Genomic DNA, 18,077 nt, shown 5'->3' with positions numbered 1-18,077 from the left:
AATTTAGGGGTACGGCGACGTTAAAAAGGCGACGCTACTTATATAATTATTTACTATATAGCGCTATAGCTAATGATTAATAATAGTACTAATAGTATTATTATAAAAAAAGGGATACGAGATTTAGAGCCGTAATATTACTTAGGCCTATACTTAATCAGCCACAGGGCTCATAAGGAAAATCCTAGCCTATTTACTAAAAGAAATAGTTAATAAGTATCTAAAAGGCACGATTATTAAAGTACTTAAGCCACTATATAGGCTCGCAAAATCGGGTACTTATTAGTAAGCTACTTATTACGATTTTTATATTAATTAATTATTAATAGTTACTTCTACGTACGACCCGTACCTATTAGTCGCAGAGTACGAAGGTAACTAATTTAGGATCGTTAAAATATAAACCGACGATATATTAGGCCTATTTAATATTAACTTTATAAAAAAGGAGGATAAGGAGCTTTAAAAAGCGGGCTTCGTAGCGAAGCTAAAAGAGGTCTTTATAATAAATACCCCCTTAGTATTTAATAACGGGATTCTTATAATTAAAAAGGAAACCGTTATTTTTTAATAAAAGGGGTAAAATAAAAAGATTAACCTCGTTAATCTAAATATAACTAATATTAAAAAGCGGTATAAGGCTAAGCTCGCGCGAGGGGTATATATTATAAGTATTTATTAGCTTAAAATAACTTTTAACTACGCTAGGGTAATATAAACTATAAATTTAACTAAATAAGACGTTGAGGTATTTAATAAGTAGCTTAAGTAGTAGTAAACGAATCTCGATCGAGGTCTCGTTTATTACCTAATTAACCTTACGATTAGTAAGCTCTACGTCTTCGTTAATAAGTTATTTATAAATAATAACGACCTCACTTCGTAATTAAGGTATATTATTATCCTAGCTAACGAGAGTATGGGCGAGAGCGAATTTATTATATACGGTAATATAATTTACTACTCGTTAACTAAAAATAAGTAAATAATAAGAAGTATATTAGCGTCGGAGGTCTATAGTATAGTTAACGGCGTTAACCTCTCTTATATAATTTTAATAACGCTAAAGAAAATTATTAATTAAATTAGCCTTCTACCTATTCTAACGGTTATTTATACCGATTCTTACTCGCTATACGAATGCCTCGTTAAATTAGGAATAATAAAAGAAAAGAGGCTTATAATTAATATTATAGCCCTTAAGTAATCGTACGAAAGGCGCGAAATACTCGAGATCTATTAGATTAATAATAAAAATAACCTCGTAGACGCTTTTATAAAAGTAATATTAAATAAGGGATTAAAGTAATTCGTAAGTAGTAGAAAAGTTATTATACGAATAGAGAGATAAGTTATATAAAAAGAGTAGAGAAAAGGGGGAAAAGGAGACGACTTAGTAAACGGGCCCGAGGTCGAATTATACTTCTAACTATAGTAGTTAAATCGATAAAAAAAAGAGAAAGTTAGTATTAGATTAGAAGTTTAATTTGACTACGGTATATAGCCGACTATATAGGGGCTAATTAGGGGCCTTATTTATAATTATTATAGCTAGCCTAACCTACGGTTAGAACCTCCTTTTTATACCTACTACGCAAATATTTATATAGTTTAATTAATCTCTTCGTTAACTACGGTTCGAACTAACTACCCTATAATAGGGATACTAACAGAATCAAAGTAAATTACGCATCTACGAAGGACCCAGTGTTGCAAGAACTGTAAGGCCCATTCTCTCCTACCAAAACTAGCGTTCACCCTGTGCTTGAAAATGCCGGAAGTGTTTTAAGCTTCTGCTAAGCACATGAAGTAAGTACTAGTCCCAAGAGCCGGTACCGCCAGTGACCCCAGTCGAAAATCCCAAGTTGCCAGCTTGCAACGACATCTTGAGCAAACCATTCCGGAAGAATTGCACCGAGTACCATGGCTGCAATATCTCATCTGTTAGTGTGCTACGTCTAATGCCCCGACGAAGCGAGGGTTCAGCTTGAGCTGTGAGATGCAGATGAATACTCACTCCGATGGAGCCAGCTTGAACGGTATAGTCACCACCGACATCATTGATATCATCGTAATAGAGGTCTCCACTGGGAAAGCGTTCGCCGCACAGTCAGTGAATCATGCTTCGTGGCAGGTATCATGTCCAAAGATGCTGGTGATTTTCAACTCACAAAAGAACACCGCCCGGAAAGCCCGGCGAGAACCCGCCGAGGTTTGCGGTAAACTGTCTATCCTTCCCGTTGACATTCACTTTGACGGTTACACGCTGATAGAACCAGAGGTTAATCAGAGAGCCTGTAGCGCTCATCTTGGATTTGAATGCGCCAGCATCGTTAGTGGCCATGGCCGTAACAGGCGAGCTGACGCTTTCGGCCAGAAGCCGAAGCTTTTCCTCTCCTCCTGGCTGGGCGAGAATGTGGTCGTGGAGTTCCTGAATGTCGGACTCCAGGACTGCCTGCTGTTGGGTCTTGACAACGACATCTTGCAAAAGACTGAGAGTCTCGGTTTGAGCCATTTTGGGATGAAGGAGACAAGATCGATGATGGAGTAAAGTTCGATGCGTTTGAAGTATTCGGGATTTGGTGTCGAGAGCTGTAGCTCATAGTCAAAAAGCATTTGTTCCTGAGGAAACTATTCGTCTAGTTATACTTCTCCCACGTTCGGTTTTTTTTTTTTTGGGTGGGGGGGGCACAGATATTGTACGAACAAAAAGTCAACTGCACTACGCAAACCTGCAGTCAGAGGTTGTGGATGGCTGTAGTGAAACCATCTAGAGTGTGACGAAAAACTCGAAAGCCGAATTATATTATCAGAATATGGTGTGTGGAAGATACTTGCGTGACGAAGTTGCGGCTGGACTGCCTTAGTCTCAAGAAAGTCTGTACTACGGACCTGTAACGAGCTGGGACTAAAATCGTAGCATATTTTCAAGTGCGACAACGCGGAAGAAGCGGCAGCGGGGAACATTCAGCTGTGATTCAAGGGCTCCTACTGGCTGAAATCCGAGAAGACAGCGTCTGAATTAGCCGTATGTCCATCCACACAGTTCATCACGCCTGAGGCTGGCTGTGATGGATTCAAAAGTAGACGCATGCAGGAAAACCTCACTGTTCCAGAACAGGACTGCGCGCTTCCTCAGCATTTCGAGAAAAACCGGTAAAGGCTAAGTAAAGACATCATGTCTTAGTAATCATGGCAACAAATTTGTGCGTCTTGCAAAAAGTGTCCATACTTCATACGTCATCGCAGAGCTATTGTGAATTATGAAATACATGCTTGTCAACATGTATAATTTCATTAGTAGCAATTGTGCTAAATCGGCGGGAAGAAGCTGCTTTGACTTTTACATTCACTCTATCTCTTTAAGAAAAAAGAGAAAGTAAAGGGACCTCTTCATATCATAGGACTTGTGAACTTATAGGGGGGGGCGGGACCTGGAAAACTGTACCACTGCTGGATAAGCTCGACTATCATGGTGAGGCACTATCAAACCTGCTTGGGCTCGGCTTTCCGGCAACTTTACCATCTAATGTAATGCCATCAAGCGCTCATGGGTCCTGAACCACGTCGCATTTCCGAACCTGATGTCTTATCAGGTTGTTCAATGAACTGAGCCCTTCTCGGGGGACACTAGACTTGATAAGCGGCTGGGTGTATCAGGGAGAGAGCCCTGGGACAGTCACTCTGGGATATGAGGACGACATCAAAGTAAGGGGATACTGGGGATTGAATCGGGCTTCTGGTTTGGGACTTGTAAGACTCATGCAGAAATCACGGCGTGAACAAGTCTCATGGGCCCATAACCATCGAGATTTTCGGGTGAGCCATTCAGTCGAACGGGAAATACTTCACTGAATCGGTCGAGATGCAAACGATCCCATTACAAATGGCGGTCGAAGATGCCATACCGTGAAGTCGAAACTTCTACTCCGTGCCAATTTTGTCTCCTCGGTGTTCCGCTTCCCCTGGATATTCATTGATTTAATTTGATAGAAAAAGCTGAAGACCTGAGGAGTTCCATCTTCGTTCCTTAAATATGGAGACTTGATATTGCGTAACACTTGACTGGCAAACAATGCTCGCTGACTTTCCAAGTTAAGCAAGGCGTGCTAGTTGACTTTCGTACCTTAATGACAAGCTTTCGGGCTCTCAATTGAAGATCATGGAACCTTGGAACGATCGGCCAGTGTTGTCGGAAGTTAGGCAAGTGGAGCTGCCATCCCACAAGTATTGGAAAAAGGCGGATGCGATTGGACGGGCAGTTCGGATGATAACAACTAGAACGTGGATAGCAATTAATTAACTGAAATCCTTGGTTCGAAACTGAATATCTGTGGTCCAGAGCTCGGAGGCCTCTACAAATCACACAAGACCAGACTGCACGAGAGACATTATAACATGTAAACATTTTTAGCGCAAGCTCGAACTCAATGCAAGTCTCATGTGTGTATAGCAGGCTTGCAAAAAGCATCATTGCCACATGCACGCAGCACACTGCACTTGGGTAAAAAGAGCTCCAGCTACCTATGTCGGAACGACATGTTAGCCACTGAAGTAGCCAGGTTTCATTGCATTCAAGCTTGAAGTCTACTTGACTAAACTGTCATTGATTATTTCAAATTCGTGATAGTATGTTCGTTTCATACAATGTCAGAACTGGGAGTTTAGTATCCATAAGGACCCATCATGTGGCAAATTCCACGGGCACGCTTGAGTAAGGTGACTGAGGGGGCAGTACGATCGATCAATCCATGTCACACACCTCCTCTTGAGTCCAGACTTCAGGGTGACAGCACTCAAAGGTATTTTCTGCGGAGAAAAATAGATCAGGAGGTGACCATGCCAGCTGGCAGTCGATAAAGTGGTGGGCAACCCTGACTAGCTGAAACGGCCTAAGTAGGAGTAAGCAATGCGTGGTTCGTCCTGTCATTGGCCTTTCACGTTCATCTTGTCATTGCCTACGTCCGAAGCCAACACACCAGCCGCACTAAATGATCTAAACAGGCAATTCCAACGACCATGTTGTATACATATATTCGCAAATGGCGCCTGATTAGGTTCTGGCAGGTTCAAAGCTGCGCGCGATAGAACGAATGGCAGGCCTGACTCTGCATGACGGACCGCATCTTCGGGAGAAACATGGCGGATCCTCGCGGGACTCGCCGCAGTGCCAATGTGTTTGATCCCAAGACATTGGTACCTTCCCCGGCTTATGGTAACATGCCTAGGTAGTTTCTGATCAACCTGATCCGTTCGAGACCTCAATAGAATGAACTCCGCACCTTGCCATCCTTCAATACCAACAAAACCACCGAGGAGTCTCTCTTCGAGAGCCGAGGAATCCTGAGAGCCGAGGAACAACTAGGAATGAGGAGAACATCTCGTTGAACATTCCTCTTTAGGCGTAGATGCTCTGAGGCTGTGGATATCATCATCTTCTATAAGAACTCTCACAAAGCTCACCACAAAGCCACGATAGCTCTACACCCACCCAGGCACCTCAGCAGCTAACCGCAACCGCTTTCATTCTCTTCAGTTCTTTGCCATCTTGTCCGCGACAAGTCACTTCACATTCATTCTCTTTGCAAGTCCAAGCACTTTGAAAATCACCTATCTCACCATGAAGCTCCTCAGCACTCTTGTTTTGGCCTCCACCGCCTTTGCCTACCCCACGATCCCGCAGGAAGAAACCAAGCGGCAGTTGGGCGGCACCGTCGGCAGCACGGCCAACGAGTTCAAGACCGGCGGGTGCAACGACATCATCTTTGTTTGGGCGCGCGGCTCCACGGAAATCGGCAACATGGTGGGTTTGCTTGAGTTCCCTCATCCCAACTGTCGACTATTGATGACTTTGATGCTAAAACTTTCTTTTCTCTGGACAGGGCACCGTTGTGGGACCCCCTGTTGCCAACAACCTGAAGGCCGCATTCCCGGGTCAGGTCGCCGTCCAGGGTGTTGATTACGCCGCTGGTCTGGACACCAACTTCCTTCCCGGTGGTGCCGACCCCGTTGGCATCAACCAGATGAAGAGCATCCTTAGCGATATCAACAGCAAGTGCCCTACTGCCATCGTCGTCACTGGAGGTTACTCGTAAGTTTCGCACCTTCGTTTCTCACTTACTCGCCTGACTTGAGATGCTGACCGCTTCGAAAACAGCCAAGGTGCTGCCGTAAACCACCGCGCCATCGAGAACGCCCCCGATGCGCAGAAGAACCAGATCGCCGGAGTGGTCACCTTCGGAGACACCCAGTTCCGCGCCGACAGCGGCCAGATCCCCAACTTCCCCAAGGACAAGATCAAGATCATCTGCGCCGCCAACCCCCGCGACACTGTCTGCGACGGAAACTTGAGTGCCGCCGTCCTGGCACCTCACCTTTCGTACGGCGCCAACGCCCAGGAGGGAGCCGACTTCCTCATTGCGCAGATCAAGAAGGTTCAGGCTTAAGGTTGTCTTGCACCATCTGCCGTCCTGAGGCCCACAAGGGGCATTGCCATCTCATTGAGAACGGTGCCCGCGATCAGATTTGCTGAGTGGGCTGATGGGAGTGGTTCCGCACATATCATGAAAAAACTGGCTGGGTCCTCTTTTTGTTTTGCTTGCGACATGAGGCTTCCGGAGGCTTCTGTTCTTTTGTTTCTATCCTGTCTGGCTTTGGCCAAGACACGCGATTGTTAGTCTTGCTTGAGTGCTGCATCTTTTCTTTCCAAAATACATCACCGTTACCCGCCAATTTCACTTTTCAAGACAAGTGACCTGATGTACATGGATTTTCTGCCCACATGAGGCCAGAGTAAGACATGCACAATAAGAATAGGACCTCATTGCGGCGGTGCAGACAGACAGGACTACGCCACGTGAAGGACACATCCGTGCTTGTCGCTTTGGCCTCGTCCAATGGTGTATCTTTACCCTAAGGGCGCACAGAGGCTCGGGCCGCGCTATCAGTTCAGACGGATAATTTATATGAACATGTCAGTGTGTCGCTGCGTTTCTTTTTTGCCCGCAAGCTGTTTCACACTGAGCCTCCGTTTGCCGAAGTTCCGTTCCGTATGACGAACAATAACATTGGTTTGCTCTGTCACCTGGGAAGGATTCAGAAATTCATTGAGTTCAACAGCTGTCAACCGTCCGATTTGAGTTCCACAATGGGAAAATGTGAGCAGCATCCTGCAGCACCGTTCCAAGCCGTTGAACGTCAACGTATCCTGCGGGGAACCAGCTTGCTTCTGTGCCCCCACCGCGATGTTTTCGGGGAATTGTCTGTGGGGGCTGAAAAGGGGCCAAGACTGAATGGAAAGTCGCGTGTCTAAGTCAACCAGTTGCAGTGAGCTGTCTGATATAGATGAGAGGCCATGTTCTTACCATTTTGAGTAAATCCCGCGAAGGATTCTATTGCTGTGAGTCCCGCTATTCCACAACCCCGCCTGGGGTGCATGCAGACTGCGTCACATTGGTGCGTATCCACCATTGGCCAGAATCGGCCATCTTATGAGATGCGATTGGAGGGCGACCCTGGAGAAGCCAGATCCCTGTCAAGTTGAGAACATCGCGATCCCCTCGTAGTCCGAGTGCCGAGGCAGACAAACCATCACTCAGGGGGCCTGACCAAATGTCCATTTCTTGACGTTGACCTACACAGACTTGCAATTTATCCTCACAGATTTTTTATGAGCACACCATCACACACGGCAAGAAATCAAGAGTAAGAACTTCGTTTGCGTGAAGTGACGGTGAATTTCGTCTCGTACAATCCCCTCTTCCGGAAGCAGTTGCGATGAAGCCTCGAACTTGATGGACTAAACCAAACCAGACAAGATGTAAATAGTGCAGCAGCCGAGGCCCCGAGGCTCATGATCTTGACGTATCGAACTGGCATCACACTTATGCTAGAAATATTATAGTTAAATAGCTAAGACGTATTTATTAGTATCCCTATTATAGGGTAGTTAGTTCGAACCGTAGTTAACGAAGAGATTAATTAAACTATATAAATATCTACGTAGTAAGTATAAAAAAGAGGTTCTAACTATAGGTTAGGCTAGCTATGATAATCGTAAATAGGGCCCCTAATTAGCCCCTGCGCAGTCGGCTGTATGCCGCGGTCGAATTGGACTTCCAATCCGACAGATTCACTGCGTCACTGACATTTGGGAAAGGGAACTCTCAAGCTTCGCAATGACTTCGTCTAGAAAGATTCCAAAGACCTGATCGGTCATAGTTTTGTGTACCAGCAACCCGACGCATATTCAGCCCGTGCTGTGCAAATAGAAAGGCAATTTTTCTGTGATGTTGACATTGGAGGCGAGTTCAAGGAAGAGATCTGAGCCGGAGAGAGCCTCGAACTGAAGACCCATGGGTCAGTCCTTTGCTATGAGACTGTCTCGTTGCTTGCGGTGAAGTCTAAAGTCATCCTGTAACACAGGTTTGTTGATGACAATGGCCTCGCCTTGAAGTGCACCAAACTTGGTGCCGCCTACCTTAGGTATGCAGAAGACTCCATCAGGCGGCCAATATCCTCAAGTATAAGATTACTCCCCTCCGCAAGTAACGCTATATCGATAGGTGCACCGTCGAGGATCTTGTGCCTCTTGCAGACTTTGACGATCTTGTCCGGCTGTGCATTACTTTACAGCGACCGGATTTCCGTAGGATTGGGGACGTACACGAGACCGGGCTTCGCCATGCACGGTTAGTGCGAATTGTCACTCGACGCCTGCTTGACCCCAGCCACTGTTAACTTGCCTTCAACTGGCCGCGCCATGGTTATCTTGTGGGTCAAAGCCTAGGTGGCCTTGGGTACGCGTACGACTATGTGCCCCAGAGCTGAGTGCAATTCAAGCAGCAGCCACGGTGTTGACTAGCATCCCGCTCATCACAAAGTGCACATCGGTGACAGGTGGCTTGATGTCCTTTCTGGCCAATTTCCAAGCATTCTCCGTAGAATAATTGCCGTACGATGACCGGATACCAGAGTTGTGATTTGTAAGTGCTGCTGAATGTCCGCATGCGCTCATCGCTGTAGTTATCCCGGTAATGCACGTATTGAGTTTCAAGATGTAAGAGAGCATGTTGTAGAAGTTATAATACAAAATACAAGTATCCAATGGGATGTAGCTAGAGACAAGGCAGCGGCCCTTTAGACTCGGAGTAGAAGCAAAGGTCACCCTAGAATACAATGCTCAGTTTCTACTAATTAACTCCATGAAGACAACTTCGACCATACTTGCCTTTGTCTTATTAAGATACGGCACAGGATGTGATTGGAAAGCGTATGGTGTCAAAAAAATGGTGTATTCTAATGCCTTCACCTTTTTGATGCCTTCATGACGACTACTGCCTCTCAATTTTTTTGGAACTTGGTTGACACGCCTTCCTCACCAAGTACCGGTAGACTGTTGATAGAACTTATAACAAGGTACGTTTCCAAACCGTCCAGACCCTAAGGCACCTTAGATTTAAGGAAGGCAGGATTCAAGAGCCCCACGAAACCACCGTTCCTTCCCAGAAAGAAGTGAGGTACAAAAAGGCAAAATATAACGGCAAATTTGACATTTTACTTGTCCACTTCAGGAAGGAAAAGAGAGTCGCGAATCTTATCTCATTTCTTCAATTCACCCACTCGCCTCGACGGCCCTCGCTCCTTAGGCCTTCCTACCATATTTTCCCACGAACCTCACTCTAATATCGTCTTGCGAGCCCGGTCCATTATCAATCCAGGAACTTCCGGCAGTCAATCGTTAATTGAAGTCATCGATGAGTCTACTTTTCACTTGATGTAAGAAAATATCCTATCACACTATCTGGAGGTCGCTCACAGCTAACTTGGCCATCGACAGTTTCCTTAGCTTCTCTGTTATTAGAGACCCTCTCAGCTTCATTCAGACATGCATTGAGCTACTACTCCGGATCGTATTCAGGTATCTTCAGCTATTAGAAATATCACAGCTCCCAATCCCAACTTTCAGTCATGCTAACACGCGGCACACCCAAAGGATGGATGACTTCAACGACGATCGAGGCGATCGCGCGTCTCTGCATGAGCAGCTTGCCTTCTTAGCATTGACGAATGCAATTGATAATTGGAACTCTCAGTGTCCCCATCTCGCTACTCAGCTGGTAAACGACAATGATCAACATCTCATAACCGAATGTTACAAGGCTCACTTGATGCCGACAGCGCGTTCCTTCTGGTGGAATGGAGAGAACGCCAATATAGCCACATCTATACTTCTGCCTAAGATGTACCCTCTGCTCGAGAACAATTATTGGAAGCGTGACAGATTGAAGGCTACCGACATTCTCAGAACCTGGCGTCAAGACGCTGCCCGCCTTTTACCGTTTGACGATGTCGACAACGAAGAGCTTGGAAACACACGTGTTGAAGAAGAGGAGGAAGAGATAGAAGAAGACTCTGTCGAAGAGGACAGAGATGTCCGAGGTCTTTCCCGCTCCCTACAGCAGTGTGGAATGAACGACCAACACGATACAGAAGAAGACACTGAAGACGTCATTTTCGTTGCAGAACGACCCGCGACAAGCAAGAAGAGAAAGGCGGAGAGTCCATTGAGCCCAGTCATCACACCCAAGAGAGCGAAGCATCATCAATCTGTCGACAAGTCCGTTTACGACGTCGAGAGCTCCGACGACGACATCATTGTGCGCCGCCGACGGCCCCTTGCGAAGTCTGCAGGTCTTCCTAGAGTATGGCCCGCTGGAACGCTCATCACACCTCCTCAAAGCGACGGATCGTCACCCACGGTCTCAATCGACTCTGATAGCGACGACCAGGAGTCCCTTTCGATAAGTAGACGTCGAGATCGTCTTGTTACCTCGACCGACTCGGACAGCGATGATCAAGAGCCCCTTTGGATGGGAAGACGTCGAGGCCGTCGTCTTTTTGAACGCAAGGAATCGCCCAAGCCTTCGATGGAGCGTCAGTCGCCACTCGGTCTCTCGCCCATCCGGACCGTCGCGACTACCGAGCCAGTCGAAGCGCCCAAGGAGAAGCACAACTGTGTTGCGGCCCTCGAGGACCTTTTTGATTCCGTCAATAGATCCCGTGATCAGTTCACGGGAGAGGAGTGGGAGCAGGCGGATCGACAATTGAAAGAGATGGGGAAGCGGATGAAGAGAATGAGCAAGATGGCCAAGACTAAGAGAATGGATAGAAGTCCCTAGGCTTGAATAGAGAGGACTTGGGATTTTTGGTACAAACCAATTGGGGCAAAGTCCAGTATTTGAGCAAAGTAGCTCGCATTGCGTCGTCGGAACAGCCCTATCTGATAGACTCTGGCACCTCAATAAAGAGATAGATAGAAGATGCTTCCAGAAAATGCACGAAGTACACAGCTTTGAGAATGGTGTCAACCCCTATTTCATCAGGACACAGAGATCAAAGTAGACAAATGATGAGCGATGAATGATGAATGAATCCACGAAGTTTTTTGCAAAGGTGCTTCTGTCTGCGCACACACCAACCACTGTGGGACAATGGCAATTCTCCATGTTATCGAGCAAAGACCGATTCATTGCGAAACCGAGGAACGACGCCAAGCCCTACAGAACCCGAGTCACTGCGCTTAAACAATGTTTCCAACCCATTGTGTGCCACCCTTCGGGAACGTTTCAGCGATCAATTCTGTGGTGGTGCTAAGACCCCGGGTTTGTTTGCGTTTAGCTTCCCCCGCCCGTGATAATTATCAGACGAAGAAGGTTGGACACGTGCGATGCCGAGCTACCTTATCTCACTCTCACTCTCCCATGAGATCCGCGCGTTACCCTTACGGTTACATTCTCCCCCAAGGTAGCCTCAACCCTCCTTTTTCGTCTACCACACATAGTAATCTGCGCGGCAAAAAATCTAGGAATATTCCAAACATGGCAGAGTCAATCACCGCAACAATGGCCGCGAGTCGCAAGAGATCAAGGCCCGAGGCAGATACCACCAGTACCACCAGCTGCAAAGCAACACTAGCTTCCATCAACTTCAACGACAGACCACCACACCCTACCACAATCATCTCACTACCCAAAAACGAAGACGAAGTCGAGACCCTCCTCGAAAAAACAAGCGCCCTCGCCGACGTAGTCTCCCACAACCGCAGTCTAGCCGTCTACACCGCCTTCGCAGCAACACCCAACCCCAAACGCGACCCCGTCGCCATCGCCAAGAGGGAAGCTGACGTGCGCGAGCTCGAAATGTACGACCGCTTCGAGCAGATCGGCTGCCAGCCGCAACCCTGGATGAAGCTCGACGTGCTCAAGGACGTGAAGCCGCTCGACAGGGAGAACAAGAAGACGGCGGCGCGGTACGAGGACATGGCGTCCTGCGTCGACGAGGTGTGTGGCACAACGGGCGCAACGAAAGAGAATGTGGCGTGGATCGTGGAGAATAGGGACATTGTGCTGCCGCTTGTGAAGTTTTATCTGAGGATGAAGAGGGCGAGGAGGAATCTTTCGGGCGGGCAGGCGAGTCTTTCGAGTAATGAGCTGGCTGAGTACCAGACAGTACGCAAGATTCGGAGCGTTTTGGGGGTGAGGATGCAGAAGTTCCGGATGGAGAAGGCTTCGGAGAGGAGGTTGAGGGGGTATGATGTTGTGCTGTTGAGGAGGCAGAATGAGATGAATGCTATTTTGAAGGGGCAGCGGGATCGGGATGGGCAGAGTGATGATGGATTTGCTGCTCATGGTGGGGAGGCGAGGACAAAGCGCCAACGTTGCTGAAGCGTAATGGCCAGTATAGTCATAAGTGGCACAGAGTCAAGTGAATTGACAATGATGCATTTTCAATTGATGATAGAATCATGTCGACCTCTAAGTTACTCATCTATTTCATGCCTAAACTGCTCTGCTCCGCAAAAGGTTCAGGCTTCCAGTCAATCCAATTCTTGCAACCTTATGTAACCTGAGTGGACTCGAGCTTTCTTACTCATAAATTCCTTACCCAAGCTTGACCTTCCTATCTGGCGGTAGCTTAAGCACCTAATGATGCCCGTAGACGCCGGGTAGTAAATAGTCTCTTGAAAATGATAGAAGCTTCACGAGCAACAACTATGTTCGGATCAATTCCAAGTCCGGACGTAAGTGAACCTCCACCTTCTTGCTCTTAATACATGCCAAAAACCAAAAAGGAAGGAACGAGGGAGGGGGAATACTGACCTTATAATTTACGCCCCTATCCGGATTCGAACAGCGCGCCCCTCGTTTCCAGCACGGAAGTCATTGGAGTATTTCATTTACTATCGACTCTGCGTCAGAGTCTAACCACCCGGCCAAGTGGCCGGATGGTGTGCTGGTGACAGATTCGACGTTGAATGGGTATAAGTAGTACCCTTGGCCTTCACCTTCCAGTATCCCTCATCTCATGGAGGCTACTCATGGAGATGTAGAATCCGGAGCTTCAGCTCTATATTTGCGTTTCAATATCATATGATTCAATATTCTCATTCAGCTTGACATCATCCCTTTATTCCGGAAGAGCAAACAAGGGTCGACGATATTCCTCCTTCTCGCGATGTCAACCAAAGACCCCAGTCCGGAATTCCGGCTTAGTCAGGATATATCTCCACAAAACGCCCGGGCTGCCGTGCCGATCAGCCCGGCTCCTCCCCACCCCGCCTGCCCGTCTAGCGCTAGCTTAGCTCGCCCTTATCTTCCGCCTTATGAATACGCGTACCCAAATTGTTCATCGCCAACTTCCCATGCCGGAGCTGATACTCCAAAATGCAATAGAAGAGAGGCAGAAGAGCAGGAGAAACTGGTCAAGAGAAAGACTGCGAGCTGCCTCTTTTCCCATAAGCTACAGTGGTTTCGACCCTTTTGCCCCTGAAGAGCTTCGTTCTAGTATGCCCCGGATTCCAAGACTTTCCAAGCTTACTTCCCACTCACAAGGTTCGATATCCTCGGATGCTCATCGCAAGCCTAACTTTCAAACATTTAGCATGGCCTTCTAAGGTGGTATCTCTTCTCTTCACCCGCTCATTGATGATCAACTCTCACATGGTCTAAGGAAGCGCATTAAATCAATACGAAGTGTTCGCGCCGTGCTTTTTGCATTTTGCATTTTCCATTTTCCTGATTCTCTACACGTAATCCTGACTCTACTCGTCCAAATACTGGGGATCCATGGGACCTGTATCATCTAACCTGTGGGCCCTTGAGTATTCCAGTATCCGTAAGGTGGTCCCTTTTCCTACAGAACTATTTGCATCTTTAGTCTGTCTCGCTAGGCAGTCACGATGACTCTAGTGGCCCTCGCCACCGAGACCATCCAACTCCTTGAGCACAGATGACTTGGTGCCAATCTTCTTCATCTGCGTGTCCTCAAGCTTCTCGCCTCCGGCCAGTCTCATCTCGAGATCCTCGATCGCGCGGACCTTCTTCTGCAAGCTGCGAATCTTCTTCGCGTTCGGGTTTTGCGAGTTATCGGCGCCGGGGCTAGTCACAGTCACCGGTGCGGCCTGTTGAGGCTGCGCGTTAGGCACCTGCGGCGCGCCATTCTGGCCTCGGTGGGTGTTGCTCCTGTTACGATGCTGACCCGCACCGGGGTTGCGAGAGTGGCTGCGGTGTCTGTGGTTACCTCCGGCACCGCCACGGCGCTCAGGGCTGCGACCCTCATGCCCAGAACCCGCGCCAAAGTCACGGGGAGGCGGGGCGAGCGAAGCACCACCGCCGTTCTGGCCCTCTGGGTTGATTTCTCCGTCCTTCTTTCTGTTGTTGCGCTTCTTCTTGTTCTTGAGTGCCGCCTTTGACAAATTTTCATCGTCGTTCGGGTCGGCTCCAGGAACCTTAGGAGCAGCACCAGGCACGGCAAACTCTGCACCAGGCACACCACGGCGGGGACGTCCGAAGCCGTTAGGTCCAATGGGCGCAGATCCGTTGTTCATGCTGATGTGGGCCGCGCCGCCCTCGTCTTCTCGCTTGAAATGAAGCGGGGTGGCGAGGCCACGAGCACCAGGAGGGCGGTAAGCTCCCGCGGGCTTGCTGGGCGTCTTTACAGAGCCCAAGTAAGTGGCCGCGGAGGCGTGGGGGGTGGGGACCGGGTTCAGAGGATCTCCGCCGGCAACCTTTTCGACAGCCAAGGGCCTCCAGACAACGTGATAAAGCTCAACCTTGTCCTCGTTGTACATGAGAGGACCGCTGACGTGCCAAAGCTTGATGCCGTTGTCGACACGGAGACGGGGAGAAGTGGTAGCCGTCATGATATAACGGCTGTCCGGACTCCACGTGCAGACGCTAGGGTTGCCACTCTCAATAGTGTGAAGCTTGCGGAAATCCTTCTCGAGATCAATGACATCGATCTGGCCAGCCAGGTTTCCGAATCCAGCAACAAGAGCAAAACGTCCCGTGGGGGAGAAGATGATGGTATTGCGAGGTCCCAGGGGGAACGAGTGCTGGGCAACGGCGCGGTGGTTGAAGATGGTAGTCTTCGCGGGCATGTAGCCATAGACGACACCAAACTCCTTGGAGTTCGGGGACCACGTCACATCGTGGATAGGACCCTCCTTGTCCAGGCTGACGCGGGCGTCGAAAGAGCCATTGACGCTAAGCAAGTACAGTGTAGTCTCACCGTAGTAACTCTTGTTGGACTTGTCGACATCAGTCTGGGCCAGAACGAGAATGCTGGTTCCCAATTGGTTCCACTTGAGCTGGACCTTGTCGCCCTTGAAGAAGGTCTTTTGAGAAATGGGAGCGTTGAATTGGGGCACGTTGTAGACCTTGACGGCAGCGGGTTGTCCCTGAGAAGTACTTGTTAGCATGTTGAGAAGTTGAATGAACGAACGCAAAGAGTGCTCACCTTGCGTTCAGGAATGAAGACAGCAACGGAGTGGGAACGACCGGGAGCCAGGGCAAAGTCGGCGACGCCCTCGACTCTCAGCTTGTTCCAGACGGTGCCGAGATCGTGGCTTTCGTAGAACTGGACTTCGTTGGTGACTTGGCGGGCACAGAACTTCTCGTCGGCTGTGTACTGAAGGTTCCAGCCTCCCTGCGACTTTTGGACGTACTTGCCCAAGGGCAGTTTGTCGGCTCCAGCAACGCCATCTTCGACAGTACGCCAGACCTTCAGGGTCTTGGTCGCATCTCCGTTCTCATCCTTGGCAGGTCGCTCCCAGGTGACGAGGAAGGTGCCGAGAGGAGAGAAACCGAGCTCAAGGACATTGAGGATGGGGAGGGCAAGAACCTGCTGGCCAGTGGAAGCGTCGACAACGGTAACAACTTCGGGGCTCGCCCAGGCAAAGTAACGGCCACAGGGCGAGTATGCACAACACCGGAGGTTCCCTTCAGGATTGGCGAACCCAGAGAGAGGCTGATAAGATGGCGCAGCATCAAACAGGCCGATGCCCTTCTGGGTGCGGTAGGCAAACTGCAATTGTGAGGACGCCATAACTAGTCAAAGTCACAGTGTGTGTATCAAGAGCAGAGAGTGTCGGGTCGGAAGGTTGACGTTCTTGGGTGGAATTGATGGTTCTTCTTCAGTGGGCTCAGAGATCAGAGGCGGTCGTCGAGATCGAAGTCGTCGAGGTAGACGGACAAAGGCAGATGGCGATAGCTTTGATTGTGTTGCTTTGCGATGGACGGAAACCGTGGATTGACCGGGGAGGGCGGGTATTCCGGCGACGTCTTGTTTTTCTTTGCAGCAAAGGAAGCTTTGTTGATCTGCAAATTCGCAATCGGTGGCAGGGTGTTTGTGTTGATGTTCTAACGTCGGATATGGATACTAGAGTATACCACAGAGCTGGCGTCGGATGTTGGCTTTGAAGCTGGTCGACGAATGACGTGTGAATCGATGGTCGATGGCTGACGGGGCAGTCGTGATTCAGAGCGGCGTCGGAATCGAGATGCAAACACACGTGCAGTGACAACGAGGACGGAGAGGCAGACGACAGCAAGGGCGACTGGCTGGAGCTTGAGCCGTGAGGCTATAGGGACCCGAGGAAGAAAAATAGGGAAGAACGTGAGGAAGAGGGGAGAAAGGGAATGGGAGGAGGCACCCTGAGGGGGGAAGATTGGCGTGCAACGGTGCGTGTTGTTGTGTGGGCTGGAGGAGAGGAAGGGAAAGGGAAAGGAAGGGGAGAGAATGCTAAAGTGGGATTTTGTGAATATTTTTTTCTGCTTTGCCAGTTGCGCCCCCTGGTCCCGTCGCCTGCGCGGGTTCGCCTTGGCTCTGGCTGGCACACCCTGGCCACTTTTTTTCTTTTCTTTCCTTTTTGTCGGCCTGAGCTCACTTCACGCCTCACCATGGCTTCAGGGCACCTCATTTTGGGGGCCTTGGGGAAGTACTTCAGAGCTGGCACGCTGTATCCGTACGATTAATGGACGGGAGGGCACCCAAGCACTCCCGGTCCTCAGTCATGTTAGGCTACGACGGTCAGACTGCCCCACTCAGAGATGGGAGTACCTTACACAGCAAGGTAACGGATACGTATCTTGCCTGAATAAGGCGTCTTATGTAATACTGCCAGCGCACCTCTCGAATCCCACAAAGTTTCAAAAAGGATCAATTCGTTTGCTGTTTGTTGTGGAACACCAACATGAAAGGAGGTAGGATAAGCACGATGCTTTGATCGTGAGCGGTCATTCAATGCCCATTTCTCTATTGCTTAAAGTATTGAGTGAGTACCTATGAAAGCCTCTACGATAAGATAAGGTAAGCAATACAGTTGGCTACCTAGGTACCTAGTCTGCAGCAGTTGAGTAGCCTGAGCGACAAGGTGCAGCTTGGAAGCAAAGCCACACACACACACACACACTCCCACACTCCCAATGCGGGCCGCAGCCGGACAGGGCAGCGCAGCGCGTGGTGCCGTCCCCAAACCCCATGAATCCCGGGCCCAGCCGTGGCTGGTGGACTCTCACACTCTCATCGCGAAAAGCTGGAGGCGAGGTTTGCTTTCCTTCGCGTGGGCTTCTAATTACCTAAGACCTTTGCCTTTACCTACCTAGGTATGAGTGGAGGCCATGTGGCCAATCACATGTTTTCCATCCGCTTACGGCGCCGGCACAGCAGAGATGGGCGTTCCTTCCACTGCTCCCCAGACAATGGCTTGATTGGCACTGGCAGGAATGGTCCAGTAG

At 49.0% G+C, this 18,077-nt stretch overlaps 5 protein-coding genes across 5 annotated transcripts; 2 read left to right on the top strand and 3 right to left on the bottom strand.

The window, feature by feature from the left end:
- Positions 1 to 1,816: 1,816 nt before the first annotated feature.
- On the bottom strand, positions 1,817 to 2,515 carry CLUP02_06302 (uncharacterized protein; the record flags this gene model as incomplete). The annotated part of the gene is made up of 3 exons (XM_049285302.1): positions 1,817 to 1,927; positions 2,018 to 2,087; positions 2,172 to 2,515. 3 exons carry the CDS (start codon positions 2,513 to 2,515, stop codon positions 1,817 to 1,819), a joined length of 525 nt encoding a protein of 174 aa, XP_049142445.1.
- Positions 2,516 to 5,620: 3,105 nt separating this feature from the next.
- On the top strand, positions 5,621 to 6,446 carry CLUP02_06301 (uncharacterized protein; the record flags this gene model as incomplete). The annotated part of the gene is made up of 3 exons (XM_049285301.1): positions 5,621 to 5,803; positions 5,883 to 6,091; positions 6,158 to 6,446. The coding sequence occupies 3 exons, from the start codon at positions 5,621 to 5,623 to the stop codon at positions 6,444 to 6,446; spliced, it is 681 nt and encodes a 226-aa protein (XP_049142444.1).
- A 1,685-nt stretch (positions 6,447 to 8,131) lies between these two features.
- CLUP02_06300 (uncharacterized protein) lies at positions 8,132 to 9,070 on the bottom strand (the record flags this gene model as incomplete). Its single annotated transcript, XM_049285300.1, has 6 exons — positions 8,132 to 8,206; positions 8,297 to 8,344; positions 8,423 to 8,475; positions 8,571 to 8,616; positions 8,734 to 8,784; positions 8,852 to 9,070. The coding sequence occupies 6 exons, from the start codon at positions 9,068 to 9,070 to the stop codon at positions 8,132 to 8,134; spliced, it is 492 nt and encodes a 163-aa protein (XP_049142443.1).
- A 255-nt stretch (positions 9,071 to 9,325) lies between these two features.
- CLUP02_06299 (uncharacterized protein) lies at positions 9,326 to 12,769 on the top strand (the record flags this gene model as incomplete). Its single annotated transcript, XM_049285299.1, has 8 exons — positions 9,326 to 9,389; positions 9,456 to 9,513; positions 9,577 to 9,777; positions 9,839 to 11,172; positions 11,276 to 11,399; positions 11,443 to 11,691; positions 11,768 to 12,666; positions 12,699 to 12,769. 8 exons carry the CDS (start codon positions 9,326 to 9,328, stop codon positions 12,767 to 12,769), a joined length of 3,000 nt encoding a protein of 999 aa, XP_049142442.1.
- A 1,476-nt stretch (positions 12,770 to 14,245) lies between these two features.
- CLUP02_06298 (eukaryotic translation initiation factor eIF2A) lies at positions 14,246 to 17,260 on the bottom strand (the record flags this gene model as incomplete). The annotated part of the gene is made up of 6 exons (XM_049285298.1): positions 14,246 to 15,739; positions 15,799 to 16,388; positions 16,447 to 16,472; positions 16,534 to 16,658; positions 16,731 to 17,159; positions 17,228 to 17,260. The coding sequence occupies 6 exons, from the start codon at positions 17,258 to 17,260 to the stop codon at positions 14,246 to 14,248; spliced, it is 2,697 nt and encodes an 898-aa protein (XP_049142441.1).
- Between the last annotated feature and the right edge of the window lie 817 nt (positions 17,261 to 18,077).

The sequence above is a fragment of the Colletotrichum lupini genome, chromosome 3 (genome assembly GCF_023278565.1).
Source record: "Colletotrichum lupini chromosome 3, complete sequence".
Taxonomy (NCBI): domain Eukaryota; kingdom Fungi; phylum Ascomycota; class Sordariomycetes; order Glomerellales; family Glomerellaceae; genus Colletotrichum; species Colletotrichum lupini.
This window is presented reverse-complemented; position numbering and strand designations above follow the sequence as displayed.